General features: G+C 36.6%; 1 protein-coding gene across 1 annotated transcript in view; it reads left to right on the forward strand.

Annotated features, from left to right (window-relative positions):
- The window catches only part of LOC104532117 (target of Nesh-SH3), a gene marked incomplete at its 3' end in the record, with an annotated part of 64036 nt that overhangs the window by 15875 nt on the left and 20733 nt on the right, over window positions 1-27428 (forward strand). Inside the window, exons 2-4 of the mRNA XM_029087272.1 lie at window positions 15001-15180; window positions 24774-24842; window positions 27169-27301. Coding sequence (XP_028943105.1) covers window positions 15001-15180; window positions 24774-24842; window positions 27169-27301 — 382 coding nt within the window. The remainder of the gene's footprint in view (window positions 1-15000; window positions 15181-24773; window positions 24843-27168; window positions 27302-27428) is intronic.

Genomic DNA, 27428 nt, shown 5'->3' on the forward strand with positions numbered 1-27428 from the left:
TAGGTGCCATTAGCAAAACAGCCCAGTCTGTAGGTTGCTCCCAAGTGGAAGAGGGCATCTGGAAGCAGGCCAAATGCCACTCAAGCTTCCCTGACAGGCCTTAATTCAAAAGCCCTTAGTTAGTAATTGGGTTTTCACAATACAAGCCAACATGTAATACAAGTTTGTTTTATGAAATACATATTTGTCTTACTTTGCTGTGAGAATAGTGTTCATGAAAATGACTATGGGCAGCATCATGAATCAGACCTTTGTGTGGGCAAGGCCTGGGCCAATTTTCCCAGCACAACTGTCCCTTAAAACATACCAATCATATGCCATTAAACGCTGGCTAAGTCAGCCCTAAGCCTCCCCACTTGTCATCTCAAGGTGAAGAAAAAACAGGTCAAGTTTTGAACCACCAAGTGAATTTCTACTGCTGATGAAGTTGTGATTGTAGTTATGGTCACTAGAATTAAATATTTTTGCACTCGTTGCTTAACCAAAGAGATGTCATCAGACTGTTCACATATCCAGGCAAGGTTAAGTAAGGATGGTCACATTAAGAATATCAACACAGACTGATCACCACTTCAGAGCTGCTGAATAAAATGCTAGGAAAGAGTTGAGGCACTAGCTACTGGAGACACTAGATCTGAAGGGAGGTAGGGAATGCTTTTTTGTTAGAGGAAAGCTAGTCTTCTCCCAGTCTGGGAGAAGACTTTGCTGCACTTGTTCAGAGATTGGTAGACAAAATCTCACCTGTGTTTTGTAAAATACTTTAGAATTGTTGCTGAGATCCATCAATCTCTAATGAATTAATATTATTTAGAGTGGGTTTTGGAAGAAAAATAAATGAGGGAAGCGTATCCACAAGTTTTTCTTAGGCCAGTTTTAACTATGGGTTTTACACAAATCATGTTTACCTTGAACAAATGTGTCAAGGCAGCAGGGCTCCATGTGAATAAATCCACTTCAATAAAACCCAACATAATGAAGTACCAAAACCTCTGTGTGTGATTTGATTTCTATTTATTTTGTGTGTGTGTGCAGTGTGCTAACACTTGAATGTTACTGTCCATACTTAATAAGAGAGTGTAATTCAATGCTGTCATTCAAGCTGGAGAGTCAATAGCAAAATGGATTCTCAAAGTGTGAGGGAATTTCTTTTGTAGGGTTATTTCTGCGTTTTTGTACAGTTCTACGTCTTTGCATTATTCTTGAAATCTGCTCAGGAAAAGCACGATTCAATAAAGCAGGAAGAGACAGCAATATTCTTTCCTGTCACCAGCAGTTGTGACATTAGTTTATGAATCTATAAATGGCCACGGAGTGCTTGATATGAGTTTACATAATTAATACCTTGGGAACCTGGCCAGTTTTAGAGGACTGGCAGTGTATGTAGGATAACATTATTTTTGAACTTGCATAGGGAAAAATCTTTTCTCCTTTTGTCAGCTGCTTGCCTCTGCTTTATATTAATTATTAACTTCAATTTTTCTTTCTATGATGTAAAAGTCTGGAATCATTTTAGGACACATAAAATTGTGGTTGGTTCAAAAATACAAATATATAAACTTGAAATGTCCCAGAAGGTTTTTCTCTGACTTTGAACTGAAAACATTTTCTGGCAGTTTTGATTCCCTCATTACCACAGTTCAAGCCTATACATGAACAAGAAAAATGCACAGCAAGAAAAATGCACAAAGACTTCAGACCTTACCACTTTTCCTTTTAAATCCCACTGTGTCTGTACAACATGGACAAGCATATGATGAAAATACAGGAATGGGCGCAATAGTCTGAAAGTCAGTAAGAAATTGAGCTTTGGGATACAAATAATAGGAAGAAAACTATATTGTCTGACCTGGAAATTTTGGCAGAGTTCCATTATCTCTGGCTCACAAACACTGAAGTGGTTGGATTAAATGGCAGGGCACAGTTTTTATTTATAGCACAGTGTACGCTGAAGCAGAGCTTGTTACACAGTGAGGGAAATGGCTGGGATAAGGTTTGAGAACTAGGAATTCTTAGTTTGATGAAGAACTGTCTCAGGTAGAAGTGAGGGAGTTGCACATTCAGCTTGAATCAGTAGTTCTCCTTCCTTTGTCATAAAGCTCATTAACAGCTATTTACTGTTGTGAACACGAGTGTGGAATTGCTCCATATTGGTAGCCCGTTATTTGCTCCCTTGCTGATGAGAACCAGCTTTTAGCTATGCTATGACAAGCATAAATAATGCATCTTTTCAGCATTTCTTCCCGCTTTTTGTTTTAATTATAAGGAAGTCAATATCTGGCAAGTCTAATAAAAATGTCTGCCTGCTCATGTTGATTATTCAGTGCTCCTTAATAGGTGAATAAATCTCCTGTGACCTGTTTGGTAATGGTGTAGTAGTTAATGTTTGTTGTCTGCTTATCAAGTCTCTGTAGAAACATAATAAATAAGATTTTTAAAAGGACTGAAATACTAATCATGCAAACTTTTTAACCTAAAGAACTTGTTTTGAATTTTGGACAGATTTTGTGGGTTGTTTGTTTTGTTTTTTGTTTGTTTTATTTTTCTTCAATGGGAGATTTATACTTGGACTAAACTTGCACGCAAGTGAGCAAGTCATGAGGGTGATTTCACACAGACTCTCTAGCACACAGAGGCATGCATGTGCACACACAAACAAAATCATTGTGGGATCTAGTTCATTTTTTTGGTAAATGCTTTGCGTCAAAAATAATTTGTTTTAATCTTCCAGGCTTTTATCAATCCCCGTACCCTCTCCCAGTTTTGGTAACGTGGTGAAATAGCAGTTGATGAAAGTACTAGTAGGTTGTTAATGTGCAGTAATAAATTCTTAGAAAGCAAAGTTTTTCAATAATTTATTTCAAGGGAATGTAATGTTGTTCATGATATTAAGACTGGATAAACATTACAGGTGGTCCACCACACAAAGGAAATGGATACTCTTATTTATGCCCTATTTCAGTGTGGAAATCAGGCATTGTGAATATTTTTTTCATGACGTGGCTTATATAGATTTTTTTTTTCCCCATTAATTTGCTTTTATAGTGTTAAAACATTTCTCAGCTGTCAAACAAAACTGTCACAGGAAAGACTATCATCTTGTTTTAAAACTCTGAAGTAATGAAGCAATATTTATGTACTTATACACTTAAGGCAGAGAACATTCCTGGGGATTTAATGTAATCTACTGCACACTGGGTTACAAGATCAGTGATGAGAGACATTCTACATACCATAAATTCTCCATGAACAGTTGGATGCATACCTGAGTGAAGTACAAGTAAAAATGCAAAGTCAGTCATACAGCGCTTGCCTAGCTAGTGGGTCTGTGCATAGGTGTACACGCTCCTATCCTGCCCCAAAATTAGCATAAGCCTTCTTTTTACATAGCTGGTAGTGTTTTCTTTATTGGCATTTTTCTTCTTTCAATAAAACATTGAATGGAGAATAAAAAAAAAAAATCCATTGACTTCATATTTTAGTTTTCTTAAGAGGAGTTAACAACACCTCTGCTTCACAAGGTGTTCATAGTGCTGAAAAAAAAAAATCTGTCAAATTTTGATATTTCATATTGCTTCCTAAAATCATCAAGTATTGAAACCACTTATTAGTGGTTTGTGTTTTCACACTTTTTAGTTAAAGATTTACTGGAAGTTTGTTGCTTCAGTCATTTGCTTGAACGATAGAAGTTTTCCTTTGAGCTCTGCTAACTCAGAATGTGTAACAGTATTGAAGAAGATAAAAAGGGTCACTTGCAATTTTTATTAATCTGTTCCTTTTTTTGTTGCTGTTTTCCAAGAAGCCAGGTCATCAGTCTTGAGATCCATCGCATCTAATGGTGCAAGATGAGATACATTTTACAGCTGGAAAACCTATATGCAGTTGGAATCAACCCTCATAGCACTTGACTGTATCCAGCTAGTGTCATAGACATGTGTGAGAACATTCAGTTTTGAGACCAAGAACATAAGTGAAACCACTGTTTTTTGACTCCTCTGTTGGAAAAACTGAGCTGTTGTAGCAAGTGTGTGTGTGTGTGTGTGTGTCTATAGCTTTCTAAACCTGAACAGGAATAACCAGTTAAAAGCTGTGCTGATAGACTTGAATGCATTGAGAAGACCAAATTGCAGTTCTCAAAGCAAACCAGCATTTTATATTTGATTACTGGCTTTGTTAACTGATGAAGTTTGCTTATTCTTTCTGAGTTTAACATATGATATAGGACATATGGTGATTACAACACCTAAGTATTCTTATGTATGCTTCAGATATTTAATTGCTTTATCAGCTGTGTGTCTCTGAAAAGCGGGGAACTTCTTACTCTAAAGTTAAAACACAGAATATTGCAAGCACCCTTGCCAAGTGCACATCCAAAGCTATTAATCCCTGCACCATTTGAAGTCCTGTATGTCTTGGAAGTTAGAAGATTTTGAGCAGAGAACTCAGATACTTTGTGTGGTCATATGATGGTTGCAATGTTGGAAGTGAAAAGCCATGGTGACTTCAGAGAAGGGATAAGCCCATTTGATTTTCATCTTTTGATGCATGTTATTTTAAAGAGGCCTGTTTCAGCTATATACAGCATAGTGGGGGATTTAGGAAGAGAAATTAAATCCCATTACACAGTAGTAAGGTACTAAGTACATTCTTACGAGGTTGCATATATCTAAGAATTGTTAAATGTCTTGTGCTGTCATGGGCATGGTCCCTACATATGCAGTCTCAATGTGATGGGCAGATTGTACTTTTCTGTTTCTAGATGTTTCTGCTGGATATAGATTATTACATTACCTTCTGATGAAATACTTGTTTCTGTTCAAGAATATCTTATTTTAGATACCTTTTATGTGATATTTTAAGAATCTGTAAACTAAACCACAGGCTGGACTGTTGTTCTCATGTGATGGGCATGGGTGTGTTTGCTTAAATATTAAATCTTGACAGAGGAATAAACCATTCAAGCTCACTGATGCACCAGGAGTGTAGCAGTGTCTGTCTCACTAATTAATTGCACTGCTTTTAAGGAGGCAAAATGAAATTAGCTATGAACACATCTAAGCCAATGTTCCAGAATACCAAGCTAAAGACTTGCTCTTTCAAATTATTGGAGTATGGGAAGTAAGATAATACTTATCGTAGAAGGTGGATTTTAGCATATGACTGCCTGTTTTGCTTTACAGATATAGAAACACATGCAAATACCAATTTAATACTGCTTGGGGTTTTTTTTAATGTTAATTCAAAGCTGATTTATTCTAACACAGTATAAATGATATTTTCTTACCATCAGTTATTTCATATTCTTCCTTTAAATCTGACTCCTATTCTCCTGAAGTATTTCAAAAGATCTCCAGATGAATAATCACACAGCAAATCAATCCAAAATGTACATACTGAAAAAAACAAAACTGTGTATCCTGACATAATAGGTAGTGATCACATGTAAGGAACAGACTTGAGAATGACTGCTGCAATGTGAGAACCTCACTGCAGTCTGGGTACACATCAATCCATGTAGCAGATTATCTGTGCATTCTGTAATGAACGATAACATCATGGATTGTCAAGTACAGTATCTTCACTCTTCTCTCAGAAGCTAATGCAGGTGTAGTTCCAGATACTGATTTTCATTATGCTTTTGATTTTTATTTCTTCAAAAATGCATTGATATTTGTAGATGAGAAGTGGATTAAGGGAGTGGTGATGCTAAACACTGCCTGACCTTGAATAGGTAATGGTAGTGGTAACACTAAGCACTGCCTGCCAGTGAACGTATTCTTGTGAAGCTTGTTGCATTAAGGTTCACAGTCATCAATACTGATGACTTCAACCTATTTATAATTTGTGGGCAGAGCCAGACCAACAGCATCAGAATTCCTCAACTGCTTAAGTTCTTAGTACCTTGTTGAGCTTTCTCTATTGAGGAGCTGTTGTTCAAGAGAGTCTGTGTTTTTATTCAGCTGATCAGCCCTAAAAATATGACTACCTTATATGTAGTCCAAAGACCACATTTCTCTTTTGGTGTTTGCATTAGCTGGTGCTCTTTAAAGGCTTAAAGGGAGTTAGACCTAGAAAACTTGGGAGACTTTTCTTGTTCCCCGCAGTCTTCTACACACCTTTATTGAATATCTTTATGTAGAATCTGTCAAGTTCTTTGGCCAAGATACAGTTTTCTTCATAGCCTAGCCTGGGTGGAGTTGCCTTGGACCTCTTTTCTTGGATGGGAGAAGGAGCCAGGGTTGGAAAGACCAGCTCTTCTGGGCAAGATGCAGTGACTGTCTCATCAGATCTCTCCAGGTGGAGTTGCATCAGCCCAGAAAAAGACATGCCAGGCCAGTCTCAAAAAACCAGCTAACTGGCTCTGAGAGTAAAGCCAGGGCAACCACACCCTGGAGATTGTAATTACATCAGATCCAAATCAAGCTTTATCCTAGTGCAAATAAGTGATCTATAATCTAAATTAAAATAAGAGTTTGAGGTTTTTTATTAACAAGGAGATTTTTAATGAACAAATAATGTCCTTTTAAGTTTTGTGGTTTGTGTGCTGTCAATTTGAAAAGTAATATCTATGAAAAATTATTCCACTTGAAGGACTTTCAGGGGGTATTATGCATTGAAAATAATGGATAGGCTTTGTTCTGTCCCTGTCCTACAAAAATGTTGAATTGCTCAATGTTGTTAATTGTTCAATTAAATTTTTAGCACACATATTTGACCTTTAAACACAACTAAATCTACTGTCTGGACAAATAAAGGAGTGGAATTTTCTAAGATTAAAAAAAAAAAAAAAAATTTAAACTATCTTATGACAGGAGCCAGGGACAGGTTGCTCAAACTGTCAGCATCAAGAGAAGCTAGAAAATAGAGTATGGAGGGTTATGAAAATAAGAATTTAATTTTTTTTGGGGGGGAGGCAGGGCAGAGGTGCAGTTATCTTGAAGTTAGCTTGCTACAGCTTGTTCTAGTTTATGTCCCAGAGAAACTTAATTGAAATTCTGTATTTCCTGTTGGCTGACATAACGTGGCTTCCTCTTTAACACATAGATCCTCCTCAGAGGCATCCAACTCTTTTACTAGACATCAGAAGTTTAGGCTGTCTGCATCTTTCTTTGGTGATATCTTTTCCTCTCTTTTAAATTCCTGCAGGTCATAAAACGGGTTGTGCTTACCATGTTATCACATCTACTCTCTCAGCTATGGTGGAAGTCAAAAAGAGGTGCCAACTTCAAAACTTAATAATGTGGAATCAATGATTAGTTTCTGGTTAATGATAAAATAATAGGCCTTGATAATAAGGCTTAAAATAACAAGCTTTATTGATCCTATCTGTCAAGTGCCCTAGTCAAAATAAGAAAAATCGACCACTTCTGTATTAAATAGTGTCATTGTAAGTAGCATTTAAAAATGAAATGATTGCTTCTGCTACTTACTTGCTTCCTTGAACCAACAGAATGTCTTTGAAATGAGCAGAATTGATAGCCTGGGGGCACAGGAATGCAGGTTAAAGAGTGTGTTACAACTGGAACAGGAATTGTGCTGCTGAAACTTTTCAGATTGCTCATCCCTAAAAATGTGCCAGTAGATCTCAGTGTAATAAATGCTGATCCGTAGGTAAGAACAACATTCCTTTTGTCCATCTTTTTTGGAAGCTGCCTGAGCAAAGAGATCCTGTGAGACTAAGTTGAAATCTTATGAGTAAGGTGACTTTTGTAGATAGATGTGAGTGTATGTGTTTCACAGAGTTAACTGCTGCATGTTGGCAGCCTGTTTTTCTGAAGTTGTGTTAGACTGGTGTACAGAGTGTAGACATACTAATAGTTTGGAAAAAAAATAATTAATTGGGGAATTTCAGTTGCATATGGGAAAACCATGTGCATTGCTTTTAGCTTACCCTGTCTTAATAAGATATTCTTCATTGCCCTTTTTAATGGTGTGGTCTATATGGCACCTATTTTCATAATTCAGAGTATTTATTAATGTGGATTTTGTAGCTAGGAGCCTTGGTGTTTTATTTAATACGTGATGAGAAAGATGATGTAACATTGTCCACAGCTACCTCACTGGGGGATACAAAGAAGACAGATGGATTTTCTGCAGAAGCAATATGACAACTGGCACTGGGCACAAGTTGGAACATGGGAAATTCCAGTTAGATAGTAGGACTTTTTTTTAAACCACAAAGTTGATAAATACTGGCACAGGTTACCCAAAAGATGTTATGGAATCTGTCCTTAGAGGTGTTCAAGACTCGGCTGGATGTGGCCCTGAGCAACCTGATCTGGTTAGGTCTGCTTTGAGCAGGGAGTTGGGCTGGATGACTTATACACGTCCCTTCCACCCTAAATTATTTCATGATTCTGTGATTGTGGCTGTCTTAGAAGTATGTCTTGCTTGTTCTACTGCATAGAAACAGAACTATTTTTAAATGTTTCCCATTTTAAGTTATATTTTGTTTTGAGCCAAACAACCAATATTTCTCCATGTTTAGGAGCCAAAGATACAAAAATATAAAATAGCAAAAATAAAAGTTGCCGAGTGTTAGATTATCATTGAAATCTTGGCGGGTGGTACTATGGCACCAGATTTGGAAAATGAAAGCACTACAGTGAACGATTTGAATGTTATAAGTGAAGTGGTGCTCACAAATACATGGTGCTAATATATTTTCTTAAGGCACGCTTCATTTGTCTAGCACTCTGGGAGGCAGTGCTAGGTCTTTCCTTCATGCCCTCTGAAATCTTTGAAATGGTGAAAAACAAACAGTTTCAATGTAAGGCAAAAGGAATTCTGATGACGAAGCCAGATTTGCTCTAATACAGTACAGCTGTGTTCATCCTCTAGTTTTGTAGGGCAGAGTTCAAGGCTTTTCACTCTATGGATAAAACAAAAAACTAGGACTGTGTTTGATCATGAGAGGCTGTACATGCTCGAAGTGCACCATTAGAATCATAGGATAAGTGAAAGTAACATCTTGTCCCAGTATTGCTTTTACTGACCCTTCAGTGAAGCAGGCACACAGATAGCTCAGAAAACGTAAGTTCTCCAGACAAATTGGTTTCTGAAGAAAAAATGATTGCTTTATTTGTGCTTCGTTCTTGAAGTTTGTTGCTGTATCAGCACATCAGGGTTATTTTTGAATATGTTAATTATTAGTTAATAAATTATCCGCCAGCTGTTGGCATCTCTTCTTAAGTTGGAGAGAGAAATAGAGTGTGCTCTTCAGCTGAAGATACTTTATTTGACAGGGCCAAGATATATTTTTGGGTTTGGGCAGAAATAGAAAAGAGCCAGTTAATTCAAATTCCAGTCACCTCATCACCCAAGTTCTCTCACATTCCTTGAAACAGAAGAAAATCAAACCAGCAGGCAATTTTGACTAATTCCATATCTATTGTTACAACAGTATTGTTACGATGTAGTGGGACATGGGACACAGGATTTCAAAGGCTTTAATTCTCTGTTACTGAAATTAAATTCTTTCGATTGTTCTTTGGGAAGTGAACTCTCAGGTGGTTTTATTTGCTTTTGTAGGTTGGAAATACCACTGTCCTCAACACTGAATTTCTCAACAAATACTGCTTTAATACAACTAGCCCAGTGAACCATTTCTGTTTATCTCCTTACTTTTTTCCAGTTATTAAGTAGCAAAGGAATTATATAAACCTATTTTTAGTAGTTACTATTTCGCCTTTTCAGACTGCTTTGTGATGGTGACTTCTTAGGGGGATGTTAGACCGAAACCAAAGGGGTTTGGCTGAACTTTTGCTGTGAAAGTAGAAGTTGAAAATCAGACTTCTCTGTCTTGTAGCTAAATATGAACCATCAGTTAGATCTATCTGGTCTGAGTAAGAGATGGTAGCAGTGCTTATGAATTCACCCCTCTCTTTCTCTGTTATTCCGTGATTATTTAAAGTCATAAGAAAAAGATACTTTACATAATCCTTGGTGGATCCAAAGCTTGAACAAGTGTCCAGCTAAATATTTTGTATATTATTTTCCATAGCTGCTTTTGCATTTTAAAGATGTGAATTTCAGTTAGGTAATTTGGAGTTAATTTTTTCTAAAGTTTCAACGTTTATTTGCTCTTGGCTCCTGTTGCCTATACATGAATGCTTATTTTTTCCAACTAGCCAAACTATAGTGCTCCCATCTGAATTCTTCAGACCATTTGTAGCTATTTTCTTCTTTCTGAAGAGTTATTGGTGACTGGTTCCCTTATGATGCAGCTGATTCATTAAGCTGTCTTTAAAAGTCTTTCCCTTTATACATAAGAGTCCTATCCATAGAGTGATTCTAACACTGCAAGTGGCCTGATGCACTTAACATAATGCTTTCAGTTCAGATGTGTTGTGCACAGTTTGTCATGCTGGTTTTGGCCATCAGTTGACTTTTGTTGAAGAGAAAACTTGCAGATCAGTGTGGAATTTCTGTTGGCAAGCCAGGAGGGAAAGATAGTTTTTCAGAGCTAGCTGTGGGTCCCAGAATCTTTCATGTGAAGATGCCTCAATGTAAAAGAATTGCTCTACTTAAGACCAGAGATTCAGTAACATATGCCAAAAGCTGATACGAGTGAATATGAGTTAGGAAAATTCAACCTTGCCTCGCTCTGTGCCTGCAAGTGTTCCTTTCTTTGTAAGGTGTTTTCAGAATCTCTTTGTGTTGGAAGTAGAGAGCGTCTAGTTTACCATTCAACTCCTTCATCAAGGAGTCAGTGTGGAAAAAAGATATTCTAAAATCATAATATGACAAAGTTATTTTCTCAAAATCAAATGCATTCTTATCACGGTATCATAGCAGTCAAGTTCCTGTGACTTCCCTCGTCCATTTGGTCACGTTTAATGAATGTTTATCTGAGCGGTGACCAAGATAGAGATATGATTCAGAATGGGAATGCCTCATTTCCTTATTAGCTGTTCAAAATACTGTTAGATCAACACAAGCTGATTTTTCAAATGTGCTCCTGAGAGCAGTCCCCATTTACCAAGCTAATTGATACGTACTCCTTTATTCTGTACTGCTCCAGCTGGCCCTTCTTGACCAGACTGGCAGTGCCTGTGCAGCATGAGGTGTTGAGATCTCCCTGGCTGGCTGCAGAGGCCCCTCTGTGCTGCTCTGCCTTCCCTGTATACCTCTTGTCCACTCCAAGGGTTCCAGGTGACCACATGGGCCTTCCTCATAAGCCTTCCTATGAGTTGCATTTTGATACATTTTCATGAGAGGCTTTTTGTTTGTTTTCAATTCTGACCAGTGTAGTGGAGTTTGGCTTACAGTCTCCTGCACAAAGCTGCCTTTTACTTTTAGGTTCAGGAAGTGCTTGAATTTGTTCACGAGGGTCCAGGTCTCCTTTGAACTCATGGGACTTCCTTGAGTTTGGAACATTTTAACTTTTAAAAAATTATTTAGGAACTATTTCTTTATAATGTACTCAGCTATAACAAAGGAGGGTTGCTTCACAGCCTTTTCTGTTTGTATTTATGATGCTAAGGTGTATACTGTGTGTAGGTGGGCACAAAAATGAGGTGTTGGAAGAGTGCAAGGGCTCCTGGAAAGATGTTGAAATGCTAATTTGTTGGCAGGCAGAAGAGCCAGACTGATGACTAAGCAACACACTGACTTGAGTTGGGGAGAGATGTCATTCCCTACAAAATGTCCATACCAAGAATGATATACCATGCACTGATGTTCTGCCTTGACAGAGAGCACTTTCTGGGCTTGCTGCCTCCCTTCTGTCCTCATTGTTCTTTGGTTTTGTCTCCTGTGTAGCCCTTTACTCTCTGGAATCCAAGTGCTCTCACTCAACAGCTACAGTTCCCAGCAAACTGAGGTTCTAACTTCAGCTGGGAATCTTTGTTGCCTCTGATAGAAAAACTTGTCAGTGTTGGCCTTGGTTGTTCCACTTCTGTCCGGAAAGTGGTCAACCTCTGATAGTTATTGTTTTCCCAGTTAAAATTAATCCCTTGATTTCAGTGTTTCTGGAATACACACAGCCCATGGAAGGGAATGTGGTTTACCCAGATGAAGTGTAGCATCGGTGTTGTTGCTTTAGCACAGTTATTTACCTTTAAAAATGTGCAGCTAAATAGTACAGAAGGCTGTTTGTCTGCCTTGCCCTGTGCTGCTCTTGGGGTCAGGCTGCACCTTCAAGAGGAAGGGGAGAGAAGCACCTTGCTGAGATCAGCTGAGCCTTCTCAGCTGGGGGAGCTTCTGTTGCGTGGAAGGAGTACGCAAGGAGATTACAGAAGGGGTAGAAGGCAGTTCTGTTAAGAAGAGCATGGAGCAGACTGTAGCTAGATCTTCAAGGAAAGGAAAAGAAAAATTTTTCCTAAACACTGTAGAGACTCTATTATATGTTGCCACCTAGGCCATCATTGAAAGGATCCTGTACTTAAAAGTGAACTAGAGGAAAAGGACCTGCCCTGTCAAGACAGTGTGAGGAAGACAAGGATTTATTTTTTAAAATTTTAAGTTAATCTCCTTTTCTTCTGTTCTGCCTTATTTTAAAAAATGTTATTCCTGATTATATTCTGCTAGAGCTGGCATTGAGTTTAAAAGCTCTTTTGATGGTTTTCATGTGCTAGCTATAAAGAGGAGGTCTAGAGGGTCCTACCTCAGAGCTGTTGCTGTCTTGGAATCCCATTTAGACTTTCTGTTTTTAGAAACTTCACTGTCAGTTTTTTTTTACTTAAATAATATCAAGACCCCTTGTCACTATAACTGACTACTTATGAATAAAACACAGTATCTGTTTAATTGGAATCAAATCAAGTTGAATTCAATCTTGAATTAGAATTAGGTCTTCAAATTGATGTAAAGTGTAACTGAGAAAGATATAGAAACAATTGTGTAAAGAAAAAAATATTGCAAATTTAAAATTAAAAGAGATTTTGACTAAAATTTTTTAAAATCTAATTTTGCATCTGATTAAGAATTTTAATACAGAAATCAAATTATTACCTCATATTTGAATCAAGTACTGTAAGTCTTGCTTTTTTCTTAGACATGAATATTCAATGGAGACAAGGAGACCATCCTTTCATTTATGCTCAGCTCTCCAAAGTTAGATTAGTTTTGCAGACTACAGCATTTTAACAAATATAGTTCAAAGTCAACCAGAGATAATAATCCTAAACTTTGTTGGCATGGAATGCTTTTTAATAAGGATCTTTATGAAGCATATTGGAGGGGTTTGAAGTCTGTTGGTTTTTCTTCCTGGTTTCTGCTATTTGGAGCCTTGTCAATATTCCAAGTTGTGCACCTGCAGCAGTTCCATATACTGCAAATGAAAGAAGTTAAGATGTCTCTCAGATAAGGAGACAACTGCCACCCATTCCTCTGTGATGGTGCTGTATGGCTGAGAATGTCAGAGTCGAGTTTTCTAGAAACCTTGCAGTCTTCTGGAACTTGGCAGGGTTGCCTTTGGAAAATTGTGACCGTTTCCTGGCTGAGTGCTTTACTTGATCAGTCTTTAGATAAAGGAAAGGTCTCATCAGAGGCACATGTTTTCCATCAGTTTTACTTGTATACTTTCTATAAAGGGAAGAGGCACAAAGTGTTTGGCTTGGGTCTTCACACTCAGTGTGCAGACAACTGCAGGTGCTTGACAGGAGTACTAAATCATCTTCACAGATTGGGGATTGTGGCCTCTCAGCAGCTCTAGTCACTAGAATTTCTGAAAAAAAAAAAAAAAAAAAGGAGTGTAGGCTGGGGTGACAGCAGAAAATCAATATGTACTTGTCTAAAGAAATTTTGAATATCAGTCTGCAATTATTGAGAGAGAGAGAAAGGAAGGGAGTTAGAGTGAGGGAGAGAAAGAAAGAAAAGGAAGTTCAATATTGCTCTATCATAGTGTTTAATGTCAGGTCATACATCTCTCATTGTTTTTCTTTGGGATTTAACTCCTGAAGTAAAAATGATTTTGTGCAATTTTCTGTTTTTTCCTGAAAAGTTAATTTCAGCCCTTAAGATTGGAGAGATGCTTGAAAATCGATTGGGAATCACAATTCATATTTCAAGAATGAGAGGAGATATAATAACCCCAAATGTACTATTCTAGTGCTAGTGCCATAAGTTTGGGGAAAAGTCATTACTTTTTTTGTTTAAGCTTTGGCATTCAACTGTTCCACAAATATGATAAGGCTAACAGTGACAAGGGAATTTTAAAATTATAATACCAAGGAATGAAAAGCCAATCCTCCCTCAGCCCACTAAAAGAAGACAGAACACCTTTTTGTAGCCTAAAAAATTGATTATTCGATTATGAAGTCATTCTGTGTTGTTATAAGTTAAATTTTTACAGATGGATATACAAGATGTTTCTTGCTTTATGTGCTGCTCCCCTGGAAAGCATAAAAATGAGTGTTTAAAAAAAGTTTCTTGGTAATTTTGAGTAAAGTATGTCTGTTGGTTAGGTGTCCTGGTGTAATTCCAAATAGAAAATTACATTTCCAGCCCAACATAGCAAAAAACAATTAGAGTAATGGTTGTAGCATTTTTATTTGGATCTGGTTACTATTTATCCGCTACCCTAATTTTGCAATATGATTAACTTAATGTTAAAACTTCATATATTTTACCAACAAGTAAACACACACAAAAAAAAAAATCAAACTTTCAAGTTTTTCACCTATGGGTCCTATAGATGGCTGACACTACTGTAACTCCCACACATAAAGGGAAAAGTACTTGCATTTTTTCCAGTTACTTCATGCATTTTTCTACTTCTGCAATTGTAGAAGTTGTTACAGTTAATGATAATACTAAACTAATACTGGAAAAACAGACATGTTGGAAACTGCAATTTTACACCACTGTTAGTTTACTTTTTTTAAATACACTTGGTTTCCAGGAGACTCCACCTTTAAACAATTGTTCAGTTTTTTGTGACTAGCAATTTAAACAGCCCTATATTGTTCTGTTGTCATATTCCATTACTGAATATATGATTACAAGATAATGCATTCTGATCTTCTCTCTTTTTTTTTTTTTTTTTCCCTCTTTCCCCAGTGAAAAGGCAGAGTCTGAAAGTTCAGATCAATGCAACAGATGACACTGTTTGCATGAGATACCTTCGACCAAGTCAAAACACTAAACTAGAAGGTTTTGTCCTGGGTTATGGAAGCAACTTCTTCTCTAATCAGTACATTCCTTTACCTTCGGAAGGCAAAACCTCCATAACAGAACTTGGTAAGGCATATTTGCTTTCCATCCTACTGTTGTCATGAATTGTGGGAAGAGAGTGAGGAGAACGTGAACCTTGGCGTTTCCTAATTTTTGTTTTTATTGGGTTGTTGCTCAGGTTTTGTTTGTGTTTGTTTAAGGTTCCCTAAAAGAATTTCAGATGCAAGTGGAATTAGGAGATCCTTCAAGGAGAACAGATAGTTCTCGTTGTTTGTAGAGTTCAGTATTTGTTTTGAGGATTTTCATTGTACTATATTGACCACATCACAGATCAAATGGGATGATTTCCCTAAAGCCGCAGTTACAAAGTAGAATACAAGGGAGATGTGCATGTTTCTAACAAATAGTAGAAGAAGCAATGAAGCAGTTTTGTGAGCTGTGTCGCTGATTCCCTGATTTGCTAGAAATGTTTGTATCAAAATGATGCCTTTTCTGGCAGAAGCCTATGGCAGTTCTACATGTTATAGAATAACCTGTAACTTCTGTTTCAGAAGTTATGGAAAGTATTCCATGAGCTGTTGTATGGCAGAGATTAAGCCACATCAGGAATGTTGCATCCTGTTTCCTGGAATAGGGAGGAAGAAAATTTGGTTGTCCCTTAAGTTTGGGATTATGTCAGTATGGGCAGGACAGAAAAATGGTAAAACTAGCTTAGTTAGAATTGTCTGATAAACTATTAAAACATTGAATTACCAGAATTTGACCATTTAAGAAATTTGTTCAATCTCTGAGGTTTTTTCTGTTGCTTTCATTGATGATTTCTAGCCTGAAATGAATCAGGGTTAACCTCATCATTCTAATGCCAGTGATCTTGGTGTAAAACAAGAGGGGAAAAAAGGATGCATAAGTGCCAAAAATGGCAAATGCCAATCGCCATCTTTTTGATGAGGTGAGTTAAAGCAATTCTGAAGATCTGCTACAGGCTGAAAACTGCAGAATAAAAAAGAATAAATAAGATGTTACAGACAGAATAATTAAGATTTTGGAGACTTCCATTAGATCACTGTAGCAAAGGTTGACTTTTTCTTTTTCATGATTTGTTATTCCTGGAATCTCTTCATAATTCTATCACCAATCCGGTGTTTGAGTTCATAACTGTTACTTAAGCTGTGTCTGGTTTATCTGATTTATCCCTTGTGTAACTTTTGAATCATTTCACTAAGAACAGTGTACAAGATTTTCTGTAGAATACTGTGTGTTGGGCATAAGTAATACCTGATGAGCTCTATTGCAGGAGCAGTGAGGTTTACTACTTTTTAGGTACTCTGGGATCCTTGGAAAGAGGAAAAAGCACTGAATGTAATGTCATGTGTAGACACTTCCTATCTAATAGCAGCTTTAATCCCTAATATTTAGTGAAACTGTATGAAAACAGAAAGCTGAACGTCACCTGTAACATAAAATTTGGGATTTTGTAACTTTAATGTTAATAGCTAATGGCTGGAAACTGTAGACACCTTTCTTTAGTTCTGCAGTGTATCAGAGTGCTAGCCACATGCATATTCATTAAAGCTTACCATTAAGGAATCAGAATCTTGTGGCAATGAACGCAGAAGATGAGAAACTCCACGACACATACAGCCTATAATGAACACATTTTCTCTAGTGTATCTGGAGAGGGAAAAGCACAATGTTGGGGAATACTCACCTTTTTCTTTTTAATTATTTATTTTAAAGGAGAGTAAATTCAAACTTTTAACTCAGTCTTGCTAATATGAGTTGTCAGTCAGTTTCCTAGTGACAGTGAATCTATGAATGTGACTGAGTGAGTGTCCAGTATTTCCTAGTGACAGTGAATCTTTGAATGTGAGTGTCCAGTATCTAAAAATGTAATGTGCAACATTACTAGGATTTCCAGCTTTAAGAAAATGTCATCTTTGAAAGGACAGGAATAAAGAAAATAACAGCAATATGTACTTCAAATCACAAGCATTTATTTAAGGCAATTAACAGTACATTTATTGGAGCTATTACTTTTAGTTAAGAGATTTAGGGTTAGATTATATGCTTTATGGACTTGTTTATTGGAGTTTGGAAGCCGAGACTATATCATCTTTTCCATTTTAGGGGGTTGGACTAGATGACTTTTAAAAGTCCTTTCCAACCCAAGCCAATCTATGATTCTATGATTTGATTAATATTAAACACCACGTTAAACTGCAGCTTTGACTGTACTTTCCAAGTGTGCACAGAACACGAGCTAAAGCAAGAAACATTAGTTGTGCATTTGGCTCTGTTTCAGAGTCACTTGTGTGGCAGAAGTGAAGAGAAGACAGTGGTGATTGCGAGCAGCCCGCACAGTTTCAGGGACTGGCTGCTGGCACAAACTGGAGGAATTGCAGGATGGTTCTTAGTTTTAGGAATAACGGTTAGGTTTTTTTCTGGCAGCCAGAGAACTCAGCTGAGCACACACTATGTGGATGTTGGAAAAATAAGGTATTATAGAGGGACAATAAAAATACTCAAGATATTTTCCAAAGATACAAATCCTTTAGACCTTATTGCTGAAAAATCTTACATTATCTTTGTACTCCTCATGTACACATCTCACGTGATGAAGTTGGCCTGGTATGCCGTCTTCATGTTAAAACGATACATTTTTAAAATGTCACACTAAAAATTGTCTGTTCCGTATTCTAGGTGATCTAGTGATTCAAGTGCCACTGTATACCTTGCAAAAAGTCTTCAGTGGGTTCCACACATTTTTCCACAATCAGAACAACTAAGTTTATACAAAAATATTCACGTTCACCTTGAGAATTCTTCCTTGGTCCTCTCATGCTTTGGCTTATCTGACTTTTACAAAAAGCAGATGAACTTTACAGGCTGCCCTGAACAGTGGTTGGTTGTGGCTTTTGCTGAACAGGATGTGGAGAGAGTGATTCTTAAGTGTGAAAAGACATTGTGGCCCGTTTAGACCAAGACTGACACAATTTAATGCTCCCTCCTCTCCTGTCTAGTGGTTCATGGAAAAAGAATACCCTTCCTAGTCAACTTAGGGACTTTGATCACAAACTTAAACTGTTTTGGTAGCTGAAGTGTAAAGATTAGAAATGGAGATTTAAGGGTGTTCATTAGTTACTAAAAGGTATATTTTCCTGATGGCTTAAGGAGCATTGCTTTAGAATATAATGTCTTGAGTGACTAGATCCAGGAGTTTGGAATCTCTGTATCTAGACAAAAGTGGGTCTTGTCCTAGTAGTATTAAAATTCTCTATTCAGTGAAGATTTGTAAGTGAAAATGGTACAGAGATGCAATCAACTGTACACCCTACTCAAAGAAAAAAAAAATCATTTCATAAATTTAGTAGTTAGGCCAATGTAAGAAAACATACAGACTTTGAATCTAAGTAAGTCATCATTCCCTTCCTAAAATGCATCCATCCTTTGAAATGTCCTTTGGCCTTTCTAACAAACAGTACAGTTCTACACAGCAGAATGAAGTGCCTTGCAGTCATTTCCTCAATTTAGCTCTGTTAATGGAGCAGCATAATTGGTATTTTCTTCGGGATAATTGTCATTGGTTGGAACTGGAGTATGGGGAATGAAGCAATGACTAATTTATTTTTTTAATAGATGACACAATACACACAATAATATTTATATATAAGGCCCACGATTTCCATGATTTCCATATTTACAACCCTGTTGCTGTTGATTAATGTGAAGTTTATTGTCAGATTTTCTGCTGGGTCACATGCTTCTATGAGTCTGTTAACAATAAACTTGAAGTCAACAGATTTATTAGTTTATGGAATTACATGTGTATATGTGCATATATTTTAAAAGAAATGACTCAAGGATGTGATCTTTCCTAGGATTTCCAGGAGAGTTATAGGGCTTTGTAGAAAGTGTGACATCTGCCTACATTTCATCCATTAAGATATTCAGCACCTCACTGCAGTGATTCTTATCTTAAAAGATTTATTTTCCCCTCTTTTTCAACTAAAATAATAACTGAGCCAGCACTTGTGTAACATTATCCATGAATTGGGAACTGCCTGCAGAGAGCATGTACAAAGAGAAAAGTTCTGTTGGATTTCCAGAACTTGTAATGAGCTTACACTGGCAACAAACTCTTGAGCAGCTTCATGAACTGCTAGATAGATAAATTTCAATCACAGCAAAGGGTAAATGACGATGAGGCAACATCAAAATTTGGTTTAAAGAAGTATGCCTTTTTATCAGAATACAAAATGTGTTTTCTTTTGTGCTAAGTGTGTTTTATGAGCTTACAAGATAGTAAGCGACATTATTATTGGTCATGGAAGTTATTCAGACTGTGTCAAAAGATATCAAAATGTAAATTCAGCTAGACTAATAAATAAGGTGAACAGACCCATCCAAAAGTTCTCAGCTTGACTTAAGTCTTTATCTAAATCTGTTTGGTCTGCATGACTCATAAATAAAGAGTATTTCCTTGAGAAATTTGTGCTAGTTTTTTCTAACTTGGTTAGGAAGTTTGCAAGTCAGCCTCCTTGAATTTGTTGATACTGTTGTAGGAGCCCAAAAAATTGGATGGAGACAGGAAAATTTTGTAAGAATGAACAGCAATTAGCTAACAGAGTGAACAAAATTCATTTCTTTTTCAATTTCTAAAACCAGCTCAGAGCTGGGCCATACTTGGGCCTTTCCTTTATGTGAACCAGGTTGTACAGTGTCAGAGGAGAATGTATTGGAAATCCTGCTTTATAACCATAATAAGTGATGGGTGAATTTTGCATATATATAGGGAATAATTCTAGTACCATCTTGAACACATTTTAGAAAGTATAATGCGGGGATGTGTGCTGGAGCAGTACTTAGCTAAACGATCTTACTGTGCAGTTTCTTGCATTTGATCGATTCCCAGAAATGTGTAGATGTATTAACCACATGGTTTTCAAGATGCCAAATGTGAAGATTAGCTCAGAAGTATGTCGCTTCCTAATAACTTAACAAAAAACATCTTCTTATTGCTGATGTTAGCTCAGCATAGTGGACTGGAGGACCTAAAGGAGGTCAGCAGGAGCACCTTCAGCTGGACAAATGTACTTATTAGCAGCAGGTTCATCCACACCAGCCCCTTTGTTCCCTTTCTTTGTCTTTTCCCATGCTTTTTACACCACAATCCACTCTGATCCCTTCCTTTCTTCACCTTTGGCCTTAACAACAACCATAGTGAGTCTTTAGCAAACCCTAAATTCAGATTAGAGTATTGCAGCCTGAAGCTAAAAATTACTTTGTTTTGATTTCTGAATCTGCTGGTGTATGAATTCTAATGATGCACTGTAACACTTTATTTTATAAACATTTATTGAAAGTTCATTAGTGCATCATTAGAATTCATACACCAGCAGACTCAGAAATCAAAACAAAGTATTTACTACACTTCTCCTTTCCCAGTCCTTTCCACTTGCAAACTACCCAAACACGATGGCCTTGGGCTCCAGCAGCAACTAATAACAATAGTATGTTGTCAACATTCTTCTCATAACACATCCTACACTAAACCAAAACACAGCTCTTCTAAGAAGAAAATTAACTCTATCCTGGCAAAACCAGGTCACTCCTGAAGCTGTTAAGATGGATAATACACCTTTTTTTCTTTTAATAATTTTATATAATTAATATTACAGAATCTTAGTCAAACAGTTGGGGTTTTTTTTTCTTTTGTAATGATGGCAAAGTGATGGTTTACTTCTGTGCAACTTTGCAGTCTTTGAAATGTCATAATTTTATTTTAGAAATGCACTTGTCTTTTAAAATATTTCAGTGTAAATAGTTGGTACATTCCGTGAATCATAATGACACACAGTCAGAACCCCATATTTTTTTGGCTCTGACAGTCATCTTTCTGCTCCCTGTCTTTTATTTCAGCAGTTAAATTAATTTATCCCTTAAGTATTATGATAAAGTAGCACAAGCTAAATTATGATTTATTTAGGTTTTAGTATTTCATAGCATTTTATTTTTCTCCTCCAATGTTACTTGATTTTCCCCCAAAATCCTGCATGGATCTGTAGAGTGGATTATGCATATACAGGCATCATAAGGGAATGCAGATGGTCATAAATAGTTCTTGCAAGTTGGCAGCATTTAATACATGGGTGAGGCAATGTTTTAAGCCACTGAAAATGAATTGAGTTGTAGTAGCATCAGATGATTTTCATGTTGCTATGATGATTGATGCATATATTTCTCAGCAAGAGGACTGAATTGGTGTGAAAGCTCAGTGGCTTTCTAAACTTAATAAGAGAAATGTTAAATTGCAGTGGAAGACTAAGAAAGAACTCCCTTTTCTAAACCTGAATCAGGGCTCATTATATGAGATTAAGCAAGCTGTCCACCTTTCTTGGTTTCAGTTTCCTTGGGTATAGAATGTAACTCTGTCCAGAATAGAAGCATTTCAAGGCCTGTGTTCTTCAGTCCGTGCGTAATGCTGTGGTACTGTGTGTCAAACAGATGAATTTAAGTTAAACTACAGTTTCTGTCCTCTTAAAACCTATATAGTAGCATGGGTGATTCTGCTCAGGAATGGCAAATTATATTTCTAAATTGAGATATATTTTTAGTTGAGTTAAGAACAGAACTGTGGTGTTGCATCCCAGGTATTGAATGTACTCCTGTGGTAACTTCAAATTCAGACTTTACTTATAATGGTCATAATATTGTCTTAAATTCATTGGTTTTAAACCAGACAAGTGGTACTTTTTAAACTTGCTGTTCTGTAGCAGAGCTCTCTCAGCATCTAGTCTTAGCTTGTTTTCCTAAACACTTCCTTTTATAAACACTTCCTTTTATAGATTGTGTTACAATCAGAAGAGCCATGAGTTCCCTGGGAAATGGGATGTGTTGTATCCTTTATTAAAGCAACATTTGTTAAATCCCCAAATAAGTTTAATGAAGAGCACTCAACACAAAATGTTCCTGCTGAGAGCACTTTGTTACAGAACACCTGTTAGAACTAATGATTCGTGATGAATACCAAGTTTTATAGCTTTGAGATGTGCAGGGATTTTTCTAGTGATGGAGCAGGGAAACACTAGCTGTTTCAAAGCATTTGAATAACTTTCTTTCAGAATCTTTGGACGTTTTGTTGATGAAAACATATATTTTTGCAGTTTTGAAGGGTGACTTAGTAGTTCATGAGATTTCAAGGTGATGCTTGAAACCAATTTTATTGAAGTTAAGATTGCTCAATACTTTGCAAGCGTTCTAACAGTCTCACAAGTGGGCATGAATGAACAGCGGAAAACTGGGATTAAAGTACAGGGAAAACAAATGATTTTGAAATGTCACTTATTTCTAGTTTTAAGTCTCAGTACAAAAAATGTCCAGATGATTGCACAGATCCCAGATGAACTGTGTGCCACCCTAAATATTAAAAAAAGATATCTTTAAAGTGAAAAGTTATTTGCACTTTGGGGTTGCTTTGAACTAATTATTTTTTCCACACTGCTTTGAGCAGCTGTTTTCAGTGCGCATCTTAGTTATGTTTGTATTGGGTGCACTTGAAACTCATTTATAAAAAATAACTAAACAATGAAAGTACACCCACAGTATGGGTTTCCAGTGACCTACATGCACAGAATCAGTTATTAGAGTGGTTTTCCCCACACTGGCACAGCATTTTGAGTAACACAGCAAGCTTTTGGTTTATTCAGTGCTGGTTTTCCTTCCTCTGACCTTACAGAAATCTGAATGTAAGAGGAAATTGAATTATTTCTCAGTGGTTCTGTTTAATTGGTAGACTTCAAGGTATCTGTTACACTGAGATAGGCAGGAAATTCAGTCTGTCATCTGTAGATACAGATTTAGATAAATGTATCTAAACTAGAATAAAAATTTTACATAGAATAATCCTTTTCTTAAAAAACCCTGTAGCTAAAGTAAATTTGATCAGTATATGGTGAGCCAAATTCTGCCCATGGATATCTCTTCGGAAGCTCCTATCACTTCTTTTTGTAGTGTTGTAGTTTGGAGAGTTGAGCTTGGTTTTAAATAATTAAGAAGGGCAGAAATCTTGACATCCTGTCGTCAAGAGTAAGAGAAAAATCTTCTTTCTTGAAGATGAATTCCCCAAACTAAAATCACCATCTCAATATTGTTTTAATCAAAGCATTTATGATTTCAAGCTGCAGAGTGAAGTTATCTGCCTTTCACTGCCAGAAACATGAATATATCTGAACTTGTGTCCTCTTACCATGTGCGCTTGTGTCATCCAAACTGCATCAGATGTCTCTCAAATGTGTTGGAGTTCCTGTAAAACTTGATTTGCTTCATTTCATTATTTCCTATGAAGACTAGTATTGCCAGAAGTTTTCCAAGCTGGTTCACAACTGAACTGGCAGCCAGCTAGCAATGACTCTGCATCCTTTAGAATGGCTGCAGTTCTTGTGTACTTTAAAAGAAACTTAAGCTATTCAGGTAAGGTTGAACTGAAAAACAAAAACTCTTGTCTTTGGAAGGGCTTTGCACTTTTTTCACTCTGTAATATGATCTATTCAGTTAGCTTCTTGAAATGAAGCAGTTGAACCTTTTCTGGGAAGTGACACAAAATAGTTTGAACTGGAGTTAAGATGGACAGAGATTCTTTCCTTTAAAAATTTTAAAAAATGTTTAGCAGAGATTCATTTTCATTGGAGAAAATGCATATGGGTTAAAATTAAAATAAATGTAAATGTCAGAAGGTCTGTGAAATAAAATTTGCTTCTGAGATTAATGTATTAAATAAGAAAATAACTTAAAACTATTGCTCTCCTGTTCTGTGCAACATTATTTCTAATGTAACGGTAACCAGAGATTCCAGTCAAAGTCACAACCCTTTGTGGATTTTACACAAATATTAGTCCCTAACTCTTAAATCTTAATAATAACTTTGCTTTCATAAAGAGTATTCCAAACTGTCAAAGCACTTAATAGTTAAATCTCATCATAAGTCTCTGGAAAAAGTATGTAAATCTAATTATAAAACAAGCCAGTAACCAAAGTGGGGACTGTCTTAAACACGTCTGACACTGTGTTGTTTCCTACAACCAGACAATCATGCAAATCCTGAATAATTTAGTATTTTTTGGATTATGTGCTTCTAAGTGACCAATGCATTTTTTTATTCTTTTTACAATATATCAGCTCTTTACCAAGAAACTGCTTACAGTAGGAAAAATAAGGTGTGTAGCCTGAAACAGAATATATTCTAGGAAAAGTTCCTCCAGCTCCTACCAGGAGAGTAGAGATCTGTGGTTGTACTCTTCAGGCTTTGCCCTCTTACTTTACCTGTTTAACACTTCTGTTTTGCCATCACCTCTTCCTTTTAATCTTGGTGTTCATTCCCCTTCACTTTCCAAATAATATTTACGTCGGAATGTCCTGCCATATTCACCCGTGTGTCGTGTCTCAATCAAAAAGAATTGCCAAGTCTTTTGTGCATGGGTGCATTATTTTTCCTAATGGCTAGAATTTTTCTGAATAATTGATGAACATGCTGAACGATCACAAAGATTGGATAGTGTGTCAAGTTTTCACTGAATATTGGACTTTTTCTTATGAATTATAGGTTAATCCCCTTCTCAAATTAGTAGCACGTCTGTACTAATTGTTGCTTTCTCCATTTACAGATGCAGAGCCACGGTATTTGGTTTCAGTCAGACCAGCTCGCGTTTCAAATAACAAGAAATCTTGTTCAGGTATTTTACCATTACTGCATCTTGTTCTTAAAGTAGTTAAAGGAAGACAGAATATTTTACTGGATTTCTCTGGAAAGATATTCGTAACTTAGGTGTCTGACAAATGCACAAATTCCACACCTGGAAAGGTAAAATCTAGGACAATATTTCCTAGTCAGTAATTAGTCACGCAGGTGCTGTTCAAAACATGAAGAAATACCTAAAGATTGTTCCTGTAAAAAGTTCTCACAAATTATGATTGAAATTCAGAATACTAATTTCTGAAGTTTAAAGAGGTCACAAGTGCTTGCAAAAAAAGTAAAAGTTTCTCTTCCCAAACTATTACTGCTAAGATTCCTTCACCTGTGGACACATTAATGCTCTTTGTTTCTCTTTGGAAACTGTGACTTGTGTGTGTGTGTGTGTATATGTTTCTGTAAATCGATGCTACTACTAAGTTAAGGAAAAGGGGATGTTTCTAGCTTATTCTATACATAGCAGAGCAGAAATCTGAATTTGATTCTTGTCCGTTCCAAAGACTTTCTATGTGACAAAGAATAAACTCATAGTATATACGTATATGTTTATAGTTTGAAATCTTTATATTATTTTTTTTCTAATTCCTGGTAACTGCTTGGGATTAATTTCTTCTTGCTCTTGGCCAGATGTAAAACAGTATGAAAAGTGATCTGCCTTTCAGATACATCTCAAAAAACACAAAACCAAAAAAATTGCCTAATGCACTGTTTGGACATTATTAATTTTTGTATCTACAGTCTACAGAAACTGATTTGTGGAACAAGATTTAGATAATTGACTGTTCAGTCCAGTCAATAAGTTCAGTCCAGCAGACAAAGGTGTAAGAACAGCTGTTATCCACATATATGGCAAATCTTTAGTAGTGAGAATAGTTAGACTAGACACATTATCAAGAATTCTGGTGGAGTCTGACTTGCTTCAATTTCAAATGTACAAATGAAGACTGGTTACATTTCTAGAAGATACACTGTAGTACAAGCTGCAGTTAGTAAAAAGGAGTTGTATGAGTTGTATTCAGATCAGCATAGATGATCACTAGGGTAATTCCTGGTTTTACAGTGTATAAATCATTGCAGCTCTAACTGGGAACTAATGGCGTAATAAGAGACATAATCAAAATCATATGTAGGTCCTCCCAAAAACCTGTATGATTTCATGCTATATGAGAGTTTGTTTTTTCTTTTCCTTAAAGCTCACATATTTTCCATATTTCATCAAAAAGTGATCAAGAAAGGGATCTTGCTATAGATGGCAGATTTGCCAAATAGTTTGGTGAATGATCAAGCTGTTTGTTTTAAGTTTTTCTTTAAAAATGAGGAAAGAGGAACTGGTCCAGAAAACAAGAAAATTACTTGGACGTTTGCTCTTGTGGAAGTATCATATGTTCCACAGTATATCAAAGCATGTCATACTTCCTCTTAAAGGTAGAGAGTGGTTTTGTTTGTTTGTGGGGTTTTTCCAGCAATGTATTCATCATCAATAGAAAGTAAAAACCATCATCAATAGAAAGTAAAAACTCACACGGTTAGTGTTTCTAAATGTACACACGTTTCTAAATGTCCTGAGCTCTCTGTAACACCTTCTGTGATGCAGTCCAAGACAGCCAGAGCCAGTTAATCTGCATAGAGTTTACTCTCATACTAAGCATACCAAAGCCACCCATTGTTCACTTTCAAAAACTAGCTTTAAATGGAGCATAGGCTGAAAAAAGAGAATTAGAGAAAACTTATAATAAGACAAAATCAAAATAAAGTCTCCCTCCTACCCACCAAATAATAGCAAGAATTTCTCTAGCTTTGCTCTGGATCTGCAAATCTGTAAGTGAAGTCTTCCACTTTCTTCCTAGGTTGAAGTACATGCTGCACAACTCCAGAGGGGACCTAAAAAACAATCTTTCTGAGACTTGTGTGTCTGGTGCCTTCTTTTTTAAGCAGTCTCCAAATCTGTGCTGCTGCTGCCTGCTAGCTGCATCCTCCCTTCTTTCATGCCAGCTTTCTTCTGCACTTCTTTCCTCTCTTTAAGCTCAATTGGCTTCAGAGAAGAAGCAGTCTCTGTTCCTTGCAGATGTTTCACTTGCCTCAATGAGAAAACAACAAACAGATGACAGTCACTGTCTCTGCCTCCCCTTTTTAAATCATACATTAGAAATGGTGACTGTGAAAAAGGGAGAGAACTGTTTTACCTTTACCTTCAAATTTATAAAAGAAGCAGGTCTTCATTTTCTTTTTATCTAACTGCAAAAAACTTTCCCCTACATAATTCAGGAGAGAGAAACTAACTTGTAATTGGAATTTTGTTTCTTACCTAGGTCGAAACAAAACTCAAAAGCCACTGCAGCTGGTAGTTGGCACTCTGACCCCTACCTCTGTGTTCCTCTCTTGGGGCATCCTAGTCAACCCTCAACATGACTGGACAGCAACAAGTAACTGTGCTAGCGACAGGTAACATAACAGAAAACTGTTTTTTAATGCTGATCATTATTTAATTCAGTGTAGTTATCTAGTGTTGCTGAAATAAATTTGACAGTAGAAACTGAAAAGTTGGAAACAGTAGTTCTTAATGTGAAGT

This window comes from Antrostomus carolinensis, unplaced genomic scaffold (assembly GCF_000700745.2).
Source record: "Antrostomus carolinensis isolate BGI_N321 unplaced genomic scaffold, ASM70074v2 scaffold4001, whole genome shotgun sequence".
Classification (NCBI taxonomy): domain Eukaryota; kingdom Metazoa; phylum Chordata; class Aves; order Caprimulgiformes; family Caprimulgidae; genus Antrostomus; species Antrostomus carolinensis.